Genomic DNA, 16,232 nt, shown 5'->3' with positions numbered 1-16,232 from the left:
AAACAAAACGCTACATGTTTTTATTTAGCTCAAGAAATGATTTAGGTGCACAAGCAGCGATAGCTCGCACAGGTACACAGAATACAATCGTTGCCACGAATACATCCTTCACCTTGAAATGTGGAAGAGCACCAAGAGTAATTAAAAAAAAAAAACACAAAAAAAAACAGGGCCTAGAAAATAAGTGCTTAGGTGGAATTCTTGAACAGCCACCAGCTTGTGGATGGTGGACCTCGCAGAAAGCATCACACAACAATGTGTGTTTACATCACCCTTTTATTTCATAGTTAGAAATAATACAGTTCCACAGGGTAAATCATCAATAAATAACGATGTTTAATCATTAAACGTAAAAATCCCAACTCTTTGGCATCTGACAGGATTTCTATTTCTTGTCAAACTAATGACTGGATAGAGACAGTTAATCTTAGTGACCATTTGTCAATATGTTACAAAGGTGCAATTTACGTTAACGAATCAACCGCTGGAAATGTCCAGCCCGCCAAGAAATGTGATCAACTCAGTGAGCTGTGGGCCAGCTTCACCAAGGTTCTTTCATAAGGGCTGCCTCAGAGAGAGCGTAATAAATGTTGGTTAAGAGTTCCTAGGGGTTCCAAGTACGTAGTCTGCTCTAAATAGTTTGCCATTCATTCTGGCTAAAGAAAAGTTACAACGGCACCAGGAATGGCCCATTCATTAATTAAAAGGTGTTCTTATTTTATAAGCAGGAGTGCTAACACCTAAGAAACTCACAGCCCCCAAAATAAACCTTAAAATAAGCAGTTCTATGCTGCCAGAAATGCCAATTCAGTAATAAATTGCACCTTCAAGAGTCAAAAAAGAAATAGAAACTTTTTAAAAAGGTAAGTTGACATACATTTTCCCCCCCAAAATATATTCAAGAATAGTTGAGCTGTATTTGTTACTAAAGCCAGGACAATATTTCTTTAGCAACAAATTAAACCAGTGCAATTGACATAAATTGTTAAGTAATCCAGGATTAACCTATTAAATCTGCAGAGCACTTTAGGCTCCTACACTAATCCTAGAAACTGGAATTTCAATGAGTGCTTGCGCTGCAAAAACCTAAAACTGGGATGACCTGATGCCATGCTGAATGGTATCACTTCATACTTCGATTAAGCATTCGATAGCAGAAATCATGAGTTTCCTCTATTAAAGTTCCATTCATGTTCAGAACATCCAGATGCAAACAGCATTATGCCTATAATCCATAACTAAAAGAGTTCTTTCCATTTTAAAGTTCCAGATGAATTTTAAATTAGAAAATGAGCCCAAAGGAAACTTTTTCAACTTGTGAAACCTTCGTATTGGAAACTTTCTGGAAAAGCTTCCCTCTCCTCCCACCTATTGTAAAATAAATACTTTGTATCCCAAATTTAATTTTATTAAGACATGTTAATATCGCTATAAAGAAACATTTTACAGCCATAGAGATCAGTAACTTTCCATGCGGAAATAAAAAAATTCACTGCTCAATAATATTATTGAGGCAAGAGAAGAAAGATTATGCTCTTGTGTCAATCGGAAATGTTAGTTGTTTTGTTGTTGTTTTCAGTGCAAAACCAGTTATAAAATATTTAAACTCAATATTTAAAAATAAAAAGTGGTCCAAAATTCAGCAATGTTCAAGTTCTAAATTTCATAAAACAAATCATGACATACATTTCATAGTAAAATACAGAGATTAAAGAAGTACTTGAGTACTTAAGATACGAATTTCTAATGAATCATACCATGTCAGCAACAACCGAGCAGATAGCATTCCCAATTCGAGCGTCAGAATCATAAGGATCTTACCGTACCAAGCCGTTTCTCCTAGCTAAAGAGCTATACAAACTAATGGTCAACATCCTGTGTTCTTTGTAGTTGCGTGCTTTAGAATGATTTCTCCCCAAGTACCTGTGATTTTTATTTCTGTATTCAAAAATTTGATCCGAACAATTTTTATGTTCCTGGAACACTTAGCTGATATAACCATCTATAATGTGGAGAGTCCTGTACAGAGTCCAACAGTGGGTTTTTTTCCTGGCCGAGTGTAGGCTGCCTTAAACTGGTCTGCACATCCCGCAGGTCATTCATTCATGTGTTATTCCTGGCAAACACGCGGTCCCCTCTGAGGGTTAGGTGTTGAAGCTGGTACTGTAGCACTTCCGTGTCAGCTGGCTCCTTAATGCTCATTTTATCTAGATTGAGGTAGTCCAGAGATTTGGAGTGAGCCCTCTTACCTTTAAGAAGACAAAGAGGCAGGGGCCCGTGGAGGGCCTTGTAAGGTTCATAAGGTAAAGATTTAGTGCACTTGTCTCCTGAGCTGGGCATCCGCCGTCGCCGCCTGCCGTTGACGGCTGGGATCTCGTACGGTTGGTAGTACCTACTCCTGGTTTTGTATAAACGGGAGGAGCGTGCAAGTCCTGCATCCAGCTGTTTGGAGCGCAAGGAAGGCACGCCCTCTCCCTTACCCTCCTCACCTCCCGTGCACTTCTGGGCTAACTTCAGGAGTTCCTCGCCCGTCGTGAAGCCAACCAGATAGTTCGAGTCCATGTGGAGGATCTGGTAGCCTGAGACCGTCCGGCGCATCGGCGAGCACGGCGTGCTGGAGCAGCGGGGCTTCTCGGCCTCGGCCTTCCCCGGGGAGCTCGCCTCGGCCACGGGCAAGGGCAGGGTGCTCAGGGTGCTTCTGGCCTCTCCATTAACATCTACTTCCATTTTAGGCACCAGTCTGCACACGCCTAAAAGTAGACAGACAGATTAGAAGAGTGGAACGCGCAGGACCGTGGGCCAAGCTGGGTCATTTCAGGAGGTTGAAGGAGCATGAAATAACTCTGGCCTGAAAAATAGCCAACGTACATCGGGCAGGTTTTTATCTGCCTACTACACGTTCCAGAGCAGGCCTGAAATGACTGCCACTTTTCCGCCTCTATGAGCTCAAGACAGGTTAAATTAAAGACCGCAGGAAGGAGACGCCTACGGACAACCATACTTCTCTAACGCCAGGGCTCCGTTCAGCCACACCACGTTTACTACTTGAAGCGACATTAAGCAAGTAAGAATCATCGCACACAGTTTCACAAGAATCTGCAAACTCTTTCCAATATGAAAATTAAAATCTTTTCACTTTCCATATGATTCAAAATACATGCTCAGTTCTTCAACCTGCAATTCTTTTCAACTGTGTTTACGGGGCATATGATGAAAACGATAAAGGCTGATAAATTTCTGCAAAGATTCAATGTGGGCCTAATAAGTTTTTCTTATGGCAAGGCGAAGTCTTAATGGAAGGTTCCCCCAAACCTTGTAAACGTTCCTCCTTCCATATCCCCAATGAATTACGCAAAGATAACCTTTTTGTAGTTTAAAAGTTAATCCTAAATACAATAAATCATTTTTAATATGAAACATATATAAAATATCAGATTTTTTTATTTGAACATTTAATCATAAAACATACCATCTCTAAGACACTACAATTTTGAACCATTAGTAAACGGCAGAAGAATTCATAATGAATTAAGAATACTAATTATTATTCATCACAATAATCTCATTACATTGTTTGGAAATCTCATTGACAAAAAGTACTACAAATAATGGCCAGATTCTAGAAAATCACAGATAAACCAAATTTTGGAAAATAAAATACTAAGGGAATCTCAATGACAATGGCATTTCTGAGAAACTTTATTTCTACTTGATCCTCAATCAGAAGTAGATAACACAGTTTTAAGTATGTCAGATTGCTTACTATAATTATGTCATGTAGTAACTGATTTTAAGATTAAGTATTTATTGAAAAAGGTTATTGTATTAAATAATTCTTATGAATCCTTTTGTAAAACAAAGCCTTTTCCTAATTGATGCTTTTCCTAAAATTTGGGTATTTAAGAGCCAAGCAATTAGAGCCTGGCCTATGTGGCTCTGAGGTTGAGCGTGGACCTATGAACCAGGAGGTCACAGTTCAATGCCCAGTCAGGGCACATGTCTGTGTTGCAGGCTTGATGAACCAGGAGGTCCTGGTTCAATGCCCAGTGAGGGCACATGCCCATGTTGCAGGCTCGATCCACAGTGGCAGCTGTGCAGGAGGCAGCCCATCGATGATTCTCTCTCATCATTGATGTTTCTATCCCACTCTCCCTCTCCCTTCCTCTCTCTGAAATCAATTAAAACACACACACACACACACAGTTTTTAAATCCTTACTGAGGATATTTTTCTATTGATTTTTAGGAAGAGTGGGAGAGAGAGGAAAAGACAGAAACATCAATTGGTTGCCTCCTGCATGAGCCCCTATCAGGGCAAGGGCCGGGGAGCAGCCTGCAACCTAGACACATGCCCTTGACCAGAATCAAACCCAGGGGGGACCCCACATCCACAGGCCAACGTTCTACCCACTGAGCAAGACCAGCTACGGCAAATTAAAACACTCATTTAAAAAATCCAAGCAAATAGAAAGCTAAAGAAAGTCACAACCTTATTCTTCCATTTGCACGCTGCACTTCCTTCATTAGAAAATAAATAAACCAAGACTAGGAAGTTACCAGATGCCATCCTGCCCTTACTACAGTCCACATCTATATGTCATCTGAAAATTAAGTTTAATTCTTGAGATAAAACAAATGCTAAAGGGATCAATATAGTTTTACTTACATTGCACTCTAAATCTTAAGACTATTTCCCTTCTATATTCCCTTCTAGATTTAAAGTAACCGGCTTTTTTTTTTTCTATCTTATTAATGTAAAAACAAATTTGTATTTGATTGAGTAATTTATTTCTCTATGGAGAGGATGGAAGTAGGTGGCTACTGGCTACTTAGATATGCATACCAAAACCTAAAGATTTCTCATCTCATAAACTTTGGAGGGCCGTCTGAAGCTTCATCCAATTTTATGCTGAAGAAACAAATGTTTACTCTAAGCCAAATGACAGACTAACCCTTCCTTTCTCAGGAATTCTGTTATCCAGAAAGAGTACCAGAGAACAGCTTATCGGAAGGCCTCCAACCTGACAGGCAGAAGTGATTCTGATACTTTATTCTGAAAAGACAAGCAGAGGCCAGGACCGGTTTGGCTCAGTGGCTAGAGCGTCGGCCTGCAGACTGAAAGGTCCCGGGTTCGATTCCTGTCAAGGGCATGTACCTTGGTTGCGGGCATATCCCCAGTAGGGGGTGTGCAAGAGGCAGCTGATCGATGATTCTCTCTCATCGATGTTTCTAACTCTCTATCCCTATCCCTCTCTCTTCCTCTCTGTGAAAAATCAATAAAATATATTAAAAAAAAAAAAAAAAAAGACAAGCAGAGGATGGTCAGTGAGGCCCAAACCACCCGGGCTGTGGAGGCGAGGGAGCATACACACAGACCGAGCGCCCTCCCAAGGAGAGTGACACTCAAGCATCAGTCACGGTAAGTGGCATGGCCCAGGTCTCTTCCAAACCTGGCAGTCTATGGCAGTCCCTGGGATTTCCACCAGCCACCTTACGGAATTTGCACTTGCTATATTATGGACTTCCTAAAATCCATTTTTCACATCCCACCCATTCTGAATTGGGTAATAATTTGGGTAATAATTTAAACAGTGGCTAGGCTGAAAGTAATTTTTTAAAAATATATGTATTTTATTGATTTTTTTACAGAGAGGAAGGGAGAGAAGAGGGATAGAGAGTTAGAAACATGGACGAAAGAGAAACACCGATCAGCTGCCTCCTGCACACCCCCTACTGGGATGTGCCCGCAACCAAAGTACATGCCCTTGACCGGTATCGAACCTGGGACCTTTCAGTCCGCAGGCCGACGCTCTATCCACTGAGCCAAACCGGCTAGGGCTCATTTTTTTTTTTTTTTTCCCTATGAGGGAAGAAAAATTGCTAAGCAAGTTAATAGTGTACAAAGTCACAGCAAAAAACAGTGGAGAATAGGATCATTAAAAATGTGTTCCCACATGAAGTCAATCCTGCTGAATCAAGGCAGACCACTGGGAATTCCTAGAATCTCTGGGGGTTAGGGATAAATGATGGCAGGATACAAAGGTTTGAGAGTAAAAGGCAAAAGTTACATAGCAGCTAGAAAATAAGTACCCAGAAAATTAGAAAAGTGGAGTGAGGCAATGTGTGGCATGGAATAGATATCACTGTTAGATGACAACTATCACTGGTTAAATTTCCCGCAGCCAATAACACCATAAAAAAAAAATCACGTGGTGTGGGTAAAATAACCAACAGGATCTTCAAGCACCCACCTGACAGACAATGATTTAACCTACATTCTTAATTACATGTGGTTTAAGAACTCTGAAAATTTCAACCACGCGGCCTGGTGTAAGAAACCAACATACCTGTATGACATGAACAACATACTCCAGGTAGCAAACACGATCTAACCAGAAAGTTAAAGAAATAAGCACTGCCAATACCCTCTTCACAGATAAGGAACTAAGGTCAATACCCAATGTAAAATTTCTGAACCAGTCTTGCTGCAGTGGAACACAAAAATGCTCCTTTTAAATCTTTACATATATAGATAGCTGGGACATATAGTGAACGTCTCTAAGTGAATAATTCTAAGGGTTGAAAATTTGTTTGCATTTTTTAGCCATAAAGCATCAATACTGCTCCAAACTATAGCATGGTCTCAAAACTAACAGGTCTTTTAGGTGGTTCCATTAGTCTCTGTAAGGTAGTCACATGTACAAGAACATATACAGCTCCTGGTATTAAAGTAGGAATGAGAAGGGTACAACCAGAACTTCTACAAATTGGTTAGATTTCCTTCCTTCCTTCCTTCCTTCCTTCCTTCCTTCCTTCCTTCCTTCCTTCCTTCCATCCTTTCCACTTACATACTGCCTTTCTAAAGAGCATCCATTATGTGGAGCCTGGGTTTCAGACAAGGAAGCAATGACTGGCAAATATTTCATTTTGAGCTGGGTGGAATGCTAGCTTCTTCAATATGACTGAAAATAAAACTTTCTATGCGGTTAAATTCCTGGTAATTTCCTGACTGGGTTTAAATATTGGGGCAAGAACCTGACAGTAGTTACAGAACCAACTTCCTCAGGTTATCTTTCAAACGGGCCTAACTGGTGTATGTATTGTCTGACCTGAAATGGAGGAGGTCTAGGTATTTTCTAATTCTGGAAATCCACATAAAAAGGGCGATGCTAAAGGCAGTAAAGACTGAATGGTCTCAAAGTCAGCATATCTTGATATATGGATGCCCCAATATTTCAGACTGCAAAATTTCTTATTAAAAGTCATCCAGCCATCGGGAATGAATGACTACAACTGGAGATGGCCTGTGTTTTAGCAACAAATTCTTCATATTTTACCATAAAAAGCCTGCTTTGTAACTTTTTAACGAACTTATTCATGATGAAACATTTTGTTTCGTATTCTAAAATTCCCTTGTGTGTGTGTGTGTGTATATATATATATATATATATATATATATATATATATATATATATATAAAAAGCATGCTTGCAAGATAAATGATTACAAAGCACTCTGGCTGACAATGCAGGTATGTGTGCAACAGGCACCACCCCCGCTGCAGCAATAAGAATAAATGTGAACTGAGAAACCAGGCCCAGCGCTAACTCAGGTCAATGCTAACTTCTGCAAAGCAGAACACTAAAAATCAGACACCAGCAATACCCTATTGCTTCCATCAGTGCCTTGCATGTATAGTTAAAAGTAAAAATAAAAGACTGGAAACAGGAAACAGAAAAAGTGTTGTTATAATTACAGAAGCAGCAATTACTCTTCAGCAAATAGAAGAGTCTAAGACAAAAAATGCAACAAAAATAGAAAAGTCAACTTGTAGTTGAACAATGCTTTTAAAACTCAGTTTCTTAAACAAGTACCAGGAACAAATGTAAGTCTTCGAATGACACACCTAAGGTTTTTCAATATCATATTCTCTCACAGTCCAGTCAGTCCCAATGGCACTGAAGTTTATTTATAAAACATATGAGAGACCTGGCCATGTTCACAAATACCACTATATTTCCCTGAGATATATGAGGATCCAACTGGACAACATGAGACAAGTAACAATAACATTTACCAGAAAAATGTACACGGCACACATTCTAAAAACAATGGGTGTGGCAAGCAATTGGGAATTTTGGCTGAAACCAAAGCAACTGTCCAAACCTCAGTACACATGCGGGGGAGCCTGATGCCCCAAGATGAGCACATTTAAAGCTCTGTGACCTGTATGGAAACTGATCAGCTCTGAACAACTCTCCAGGAGGCCAAATTCCCTATACCCTTGGCAAAAGGAGCAACATTTTAAAAATATAACCTCATATCTTAGTCCTTAGACCGACTCTGAAATAGCTGGTAAGTTTCACAGCTGTTATACAAAGAATTCTTTTTGAGAAGTACTGAATGTTTTTTGTGGGTTTTTTTTTTTTTTTTAAATCAGGCTTATCAAAAAAAAAAAAAAGTCACCCTCAGTAATAAAAAAAACACGCAAAACTGCCCCATATGCTTGAACTGTTTTTAGAAACATACAGCAATATCACTTAAGAGAAAACAGATATAACCTAACTGTCTAAAATATACTGAACGAAAATGTCCTCATGAGAACAGAATTCTGTTCAAGAGGTACCTGAGTCAAACCTTTCAGAATAGAGCCAATGCTTGGGAAATGGAGTCTCTTAAGCATGGCTATTATGAGGTTCATAATACCAAGAACCATCACGTGTCAGTGCAGAAGCATCTTGGGAGTTCACCTACCTGGAACCTCTGATTACAGAGCAGACAACCCTGAAGGCACAAGGCAGGGCTTGCCCAGAGCCAGCAGGCAGTCCCAGGGCTGCGGGCTCCAAGTTCAGTGCTCCTGAGTTCATCCCGCTGCTGCGCTTCTGACCGCCACGTGGTGCCAACCCTGCCTACACACTGACATCATCTAAGGAGCTTCACAAAATACTGATGCCTGTGCTCTACCCAGATTGGGATTCAATTCGCCTGGGCTCTGATTTGTGAAAGATCGCCAGGTGATTATAAGAAACCTTCATGTCTGGGACCTTGTCAGACAGAAGAGTTTCACCCCTATGAGTTCTGGCGCCACTTTTTTTTTTTTTAACCAATAATATTAGTCATATCAGTGACCATATATTAGTGACCAATCGCTAACACCTATTCCTAAGGCCTTCAAGTTTACTGTTCCTAATCCACTCTGGGCTTTAAATAATTCTGCTTAACCACACTTGTTAAAACTGGATAGAAAATAAAAATAAACCTGTGCTGAATGAGAATCAGGTCCTTCATCTGCATACACTCTGGTGTAATTATTTTAGCTTCTCGGAAGCCTCAGTTAGGTACAGCCACTTTGGAAAACAGTTAGACAGTTCCTTACAAATTTAAATAAATGCTTATTAATCAACCCACCTGCCCTACTTGTAGATATTAAACTAGGACACATGAAACTATATGTTCACACAAAGACTGAATGTGAATGTTTACAACAGCTTCATTCATAATCATCAAAAGTGGAAACAAAGCAAACGTCCACCAACAGGAAAATGGATGAACTGTGCTCCGTCCACACAATAGAATACCACTCGGCAATGGGAAGGAGCAAACTAGGTTTACAGTCAGTGAAAGGAGCAGACAGAAAGTGCTACATGCTGTGTGATTCCACTGACATGGCATTCTGGAACAGGCAATGCTATTGGAAAAAATCAACCAGTGGCTGCCCAGGGATGGGGTCGGGGGAAGGGGATGAATGACAAAGGGGTACAAGGGAATTTTGGAGGGTGGTGACAACATCCTCTCTATTGACTGAAGTGGTCAATATACAACTGATTATATCTGTCAAAACTCATCAAACTCTATACCTTAGTAGGATGAATTTTGCTGTATATAAATTACACTGACTTTAAAAATAAAATAAGCTGTCACATATTTCCAAGTTTTTTGATGATCCTCTGCATTTTCTATTCCAGTAGCTACAAGAGTGTGTGTGTATGTGTGTGTGTATCTACATCTCTCCAGATACATATGTATACTTATGAATTTACATACAGCTACAGATATAGTTCTATATGTAAATAGAAGGACATTCTAGCCAAGCTGCAAAAGGGGAAATGAACCATCTTGAGGTAGTAAGTGAACTGTCACTTAAGGTATCCAAACATAGAGTGGGCAACCATTAAGATACCTTCTGATTCTGAGAATATACAAGTTGAAGAATTTAAAAAATTGGAGAACCAAATTTTGTGCTTTATTTCAGTTTTATGAGTCGTGACCCAGCCACATTTTTATTTAACATCCTCTAAAAGTACTTTGTACTTCTGATGTTCAAACTTCTTGCTCATTTCTTCAAAACAAAGTATTAGTAATGTTTCAATTTGTTCAATGTTTTAAAATGCATTTTCATAGATTTGATAAGCTATATCTACTTATCAAACAAAACTATTTGTGTTTCCCCATTGTCCCTTTGACTCATTCTGCTGCTGACTGGTCATTTGGAAATCGTTTATCGTGAAATTGCTTTTTTTCAAAGATTATGATCACTCTAAGTAGTTCGAAGAAAGGACTTATAAAGATATTGGCCTAGAAGGATGTCACACCGAAGCATGAACTAAAGAGGGGGAGCCATATGAACAACTGTGTCAGCACAGATACACAGACATCACACTGAAAAAAGACAACTAAAGGAAAACAACAGCATTGCATATTTTTAAGTTTAAATTCATGGTGTGAAAAAAGGAATGTCACCTTGCAGTGAACTGCTATCCGTCTAAGTGAAAATGATGTTCTTTCAGTCACCTGCTTGCCATTCTTTATGTACAATAATATACACTAGAACTTTTTGCCAGCCTCTGGAGACTAACGTTTTTACTAAACTTTCCTTGAAATTAGAGCAACTACGTCTTATTAGTAACTGGTATATTATGAAATACCCCATAAGACCTCGTTTATCTTACAAGAATTAAAAAAGGAAATTCTACTAAACCAAAAAGTCGAAATTATCAAATATGTTAGCATTTTGCAACAGTAATTTCAGTTTTCAATTAAAATTTAATTAAATAAAATTCTGATAATTAAAATTTTCATGATTATAATATACATATTTGCAATAATACACTGCGATTTCACACTTAATTAGTTCATGTAGTTCTTAAAACACATTATGGTATTATGTTGATACAACTGGTTAACAAACAGAAAAAGCAAAATATAACTCACCAGACTAAATCCCAGAAGATGTCACTGTACAGTTTCCAATGAGTCCCAAGGGAACACAGGCATAATTTTTCTGCTCTATTCCAGATACTAAACATGAGATACAAAAATAAACCTTTAATTTAACAAGTAACAAAACCTGTAAAGCAATTATACCAATTCTAACAGCAAAACTGGCCAGAGGTACTAATACCAGGTACAGGTTATATGGGATACAATAGCAATTAGTTTAATTAAAACAATTTCTAATTTGTTCAGCTAAATTAAACCTCAGACGCTTTTTATCAAGTTTGTTCCTCTGTGTTCTGTTGCTTAAGCTCTACCTGGAGACCATGAGTAGCGATGTGGGCTAAATCTCAGGGATTTAAATGTTGGTTCCACCACCCAAGTCCTATTTATTTACAGGTTCAGCAGACTCACAGCAGTAGCCTCTGAAAGAAAGAACCCCGAGGCTGGGTTCTAAGAAACAGGTCCTAGCTCTAGCCTAACTAAGAAGCCCATCCCATGACCTTGCTTAAATAGCAATGTTTACATTGAGGACAACAGCACCCTTCCGCCCTCATACAGCAGTTCCCTGGACCAGATGAGATGAGACAGATGAGTGACTGTGCTCTGCTGGCTGCAAAGCCTTTTACGATGTGCGATGTTATTATGCAATTAATTTTTGGTATCTACTCATTGTAGCCATAAAATAGCAACAATAAAATCCTTCATAAGACTGCTCTGACGCAAATGATTGGAAGGCTTTTGGAAACATTAAAAACCAACAAACAGGTTTGAAAACCCCCACGGAGAACAACTTGAAAAAAAAACCACTCCTTTACAATGATCACGTTGCTTAAGGCTCCTAGCCTCTCCTGGGCGCCTTCCTGGGGAGCTCCAGGTGTAAGAGAAAACTTCCCCAAGTCTGTGCCACCTGTGAAGGTTTCTTGGTTGCTGGGTTTTCTCCGGGTGTGTCTAACCTCGGGGGCGGGGCCGAGGGGGGCACATTTTATCTCCACAGGTGCCCAGGCCTGAGTGGCAACAGTCCAACAGAATACACACAGCAAGGGGAAGGGCTGGGAGTGTGTCACTCGATTACTTTCCCTCCCAGCCCCCAAGAGTTTTATCCAAAGGCAATGCACAATCCCTGACTTCAAGGTATTTGCTTCTATGCACAGACTGAGAAACCGGAGGAAGTTAATGCATCGCGAACTGTCACTCCAAGAAACTAACACGCTTCATTCAGCCTTTGGAACTTTAGATTTAGTGTAACACACTCCCTTCCATTTCTTTTGCCACAAACCATTCTCAAATTGGGGAACCAGGAAACCTAGATAATGACGACTTGGTTCTACTCCACCGCTGCAGCCTCTGGTTTTCACATAACGTGAACTGTAATGTAACCACAATGGTTACCTAATAAGACTTTTTTTAAAAATATATATTTTTATTGGTTTCGGAGAGGAAAGGAGAGGAAGAGAGAGAGAGAAACACCAATGATGAGAGAGAATCATTGATTGGCTGCCTCCTGCACGTTGGACCGAGCCTGCAACCCAGGCATGTGCCCTTGACCAGAATCGAACCTGGGATCCTTGAGCCTGCAAGGCAGATGCTCTATCCACTGAGCCAAACCAGCTAGGGCCTAATAAGACATTTTATTGAAAATAACCACCCCCAAGAGAATTTCCCCAATACTAAAGTTCAAGTTATTTCTTATTTAAGTAAATATACTTTTAATGGGGAAGGGAAATAAAAAGAAACTAATATTTTGAGCAACTTCTATGTCTGATGCAATACTCAATTCAGTGTTAACAAATGCTCCATGAGAAAAGCAGTATCCTACTGTAAAGTATTTGAAGTAATTCTATCTGCGGGTCAGAGCAGGAATCTGAACCCCAAACTGTCTTGACTCCAAAGCCCACCGACATTGCTTTAGACATGAAACTTCTTTGCAGGTTTGAAAGCAGAGAAGCCTTAAAGTAATTATCTTATTCTTGCACTGGAGCTGATGTGGAAGTTTGGGGAATGTTTTTCACAGTGAACAAAGTGTAGTAACTGATTATCCCTATCATGCCGGTGCCAGGCCAAAAATAGAATATAAACACAGCGTCCAAAGGAGCCGCAGAGGGCAAAGCCAAGGTGTGCAGAGCTCCTGCCATGTCTCGGATTTTACTCATTTCTGACTCTGCTTACTGTTTTGTCTGTTAACAGCCTGCTAACCGTGCACTGGTGCTAAGAAGAAAATGATGAAGATGGAGGAAAAGAGGAAAAAAAATTTAAAAGGACAAGGCCAGAAACCAATTACAGAATATTCCTTCTTTAAGAGATGGCCTATAGCCGAGACCGGTTTGGCTCAATGGACAGAGCGTCGGCTTGGGGACTGAAGGGCCCCGGGTTCGATTCCGGTCAAGGGCATGTACCTTGGTTGCGGGCACGTCCTCAGTAGGGGGTGTGCAAGAGGCAGCTGATCGATGACTCTCTCTCATCGATGTTTCTAACTCTCTCTCTCTCCCCCTTCTTCTCTGTACAAAATCAATAAAATATATTAAAAAAAAAAGAGATGGCCTATAAAGGAATCCAGTAAAACATTATAGTAACTCATCTCCCATTAGACCCAAACCTTATAATATTAAAGTTACCCAAATATACTTTTGAAATAACGTTTTCAGAATACTTTAAAAATCTCTAACACTTGCAATTGATTCTGGCCAATGTTTTCGAACAGGAAGGCTTGGCAAGCTATCAAGAGATCTCTCAAAAACAATCAACAAGAAGGAAACACATTCGCGTGAGTTTTTTACAAGATGGACTAAATGCTACAAAGAAAAACAAATTCAAATAAGCACAGACTTGACTATGTAGTGCTTTTATCTATAAGCAGCTTAAACAAATAGAAAGCCCTGTGACATTAACCTGTAAACAATGAAAATGAGAAAAAATTAAGTATGGTCAAGAGCTGTCCACCCTGAGTGACTAAGCAAAAGACACCAAGCATTTGACTGGAAATGAGGCTTCTACAAATAGAAAAGTTTGCAAACATCAACTGACAAGTGTGTCAAATTTCTCAGGCAAGATGATAGATATCATCATCAGAGATAAATAGAGAAGAATGTCCTTCAAAAGTAGAATGGCCACATGTCCCAGGTCGCAGCCACCAGTGCCCTGGCAGGATTACTTACAGCACTCCCTTTAAGTCCCAAAAGTGTCCCAGTTGGGCAGTTATTTTGTTCTCCTACTCAAAAGTAATACATGACAATGGAAAGGCAAAGATTTTAGGGAGCGAGGAAGGACCCTCTGCTTGCATAATGGCTTCCCATACAGTATCTGTTTGGGTGTATCCACTCAGCCATTGAATTATTCATTTACTAATTCAGTCATTCAACAATACTTCAGCTCTTATTATGCCCCCGCACTGCATACACTCTCAGGCAAATACAAAAAAGCGAAGCCTGAGACCAGGCCAGAGGGAAAGACAGACAGACGTGTAATAATAGATAGAACAGCAAATCTGAGTGGCATTGGGAACCAGAGAAGGCAGTGATTTCCCCCCAAACATAGGAGCTCCGCTTGGAAACCTGTAAGCCCACACAAAGTCCCTACATACAAAAAAGCCATAAAGTCAGACTTCAGCATAGATCCGCTGACAACATAGCAAATAAGAAAAAATGTAGCAAGATCTATCCGTTCCAAATCAAAAGGTTATAAATATGAAGGCCAGCACATAGTCCTTGTGAATTCTGGTAAACAAATTCCACTATTTATTAAAGATTATGTTAGGGAAAAAACAAGATACATTTTAGGCAAAGAAAATTGATAGAGTAGAAGTTATGGGTTCTAATTCTAGTTCTCAAAACACAAAGACAAAAATGGAAACAGGGAGTACTTCTCATGTTGTCTCAGCAAAGACCAATAATAAAAAACCACTTTTAAAGTTCTGCTGAGACTAATGAAAATACTTTGCAACCACCAGTCTCAAATATTACCCTGAAAACACTAGAAGAGAGTATCAACACATCTCTCCAGTAACAGAACACTGAGCAGAAATAAAATGATTTTAACAACATACACAATTAAACAAAAATGCTTTGCTGTGCATACATGCTCATTGTACAGTTTACTTTAAAATAGCATTTTTAATTTGCAACTCATAAAAAAACAAAATCATCGGTAATTTTTAAGAAGCGTTAAGTAGGGTGTGACTTTTCTGAAACCATCCTTGAGCTCACAAATTATTAACCTCACCTACATTGTAAGACAACCCATAATGGATTCCCTAAGACAAAATGTGTTTCTCTGTTATCAGTGATTTTACTAGTAATAGCAACCTCCTTAAAGTACAGCACTCCTTTTCTATTTCTGCTAGTAGAAATTAAAGCTGGATTACCAATGCCTTATCTAGCTATCAAGATAAAATCTTGATGAGATGAAATCATCCTTCCACAAAAAAATTCAGTTTCACTACAAATATGACGGAGGGTAACAAGAACTGCAGGCCTGCATGCAGTCTCTACATGGAACTTGCCTCTTTGGAAGCATAACCAAAATGGGCCCTGTGTACACAGTGGAATTGATGAAACTTTCAGATGAAAAGCTTAAAACCAGGAACATATTTTGATAGACTAGTGACAAAATCAGAGTTCTCTCTGGAAAAGAGCTGATCTCCACCCTACCCGGGATAACAATCCTGGATATACAAGTTTTGTTCCTCCCACCACATACTTAAGGGTTAAGGTGTACAATACCTCTCCGAAGTACACAAAATTACAGAGAGGAAGTAAACAGGTTCGTGACTCAATGTAAGATCAATTCAAGAAGACTCTGGACTCATTAATCCTTATATTTCATTTTGGTCATTTTTTTAAAGCTTATAATGCACACACAGGTACATAATAAAACACCGAGAGACCTGTGAAACATTCATTGAACCTAACTGTGTAGGCATAAATCATGGTCTTGGATTAAAGTACCAAAAGCTTCTGCAATAATAGTCAGTACTGTATTTTAAATAAACTTTGGGAAAGGGTCATTTCTATCTCTCTAGTG

At 39.5% G+C, this 16,232-nt stretch overlaps 1 protein-coding gene across 2 annotated transcripts in view; it reads right to left on the bottom strand.

Annotated features, from left to right (window-relative positions):
- Positions 1 to 258: 258 nt before the first annotated feature.
- Positions 259 to 16,232, bottom strand: part of MACIR (macrophage immunometabolism regulator) — an 18,520-nt gene continuing 2,546 nt past the window's right edge. For both annotated transcript variants that reach the window (XM_084881820.1, XM_084881821.1), the window contains exons 2-3: positions 11,211 to 11,297; positions 259 to 2,750 (exon numbers count right to left, since the gene is read on the bottom strand). In XM_084881820.1, the coding sequence (XP_084737946.1) occupies positions 2,104 to 2,727 (624 nt within the window). In that variant the 5' untranslated portion in view covers positions 2,728 to 2,750; positions 11,211 to 11,297 and the 3' untranslated portion in view covers positions 259 to 2,103. The remainder of the gene's footprint in view (positions 2,751 to 11,210; positions 11,298 to 16,232) is intronic.

This window comes from Pipistrellus hanaki (assembly GCF_964339955.1).
Source record: "Pipistrellus hanaki genome assembly, chromosome: 4".
NCBI lineage: Eukaryota > Metazoa > Chordata > Mammalia > Chiroptera > Vespertilionidae > Pipistrellus > Pipistrellus hanaki.
Note: the sequence above shows the minus strand (reverse complement) of the source record. Positions and strands in the feature narration are given on the sequence as shown.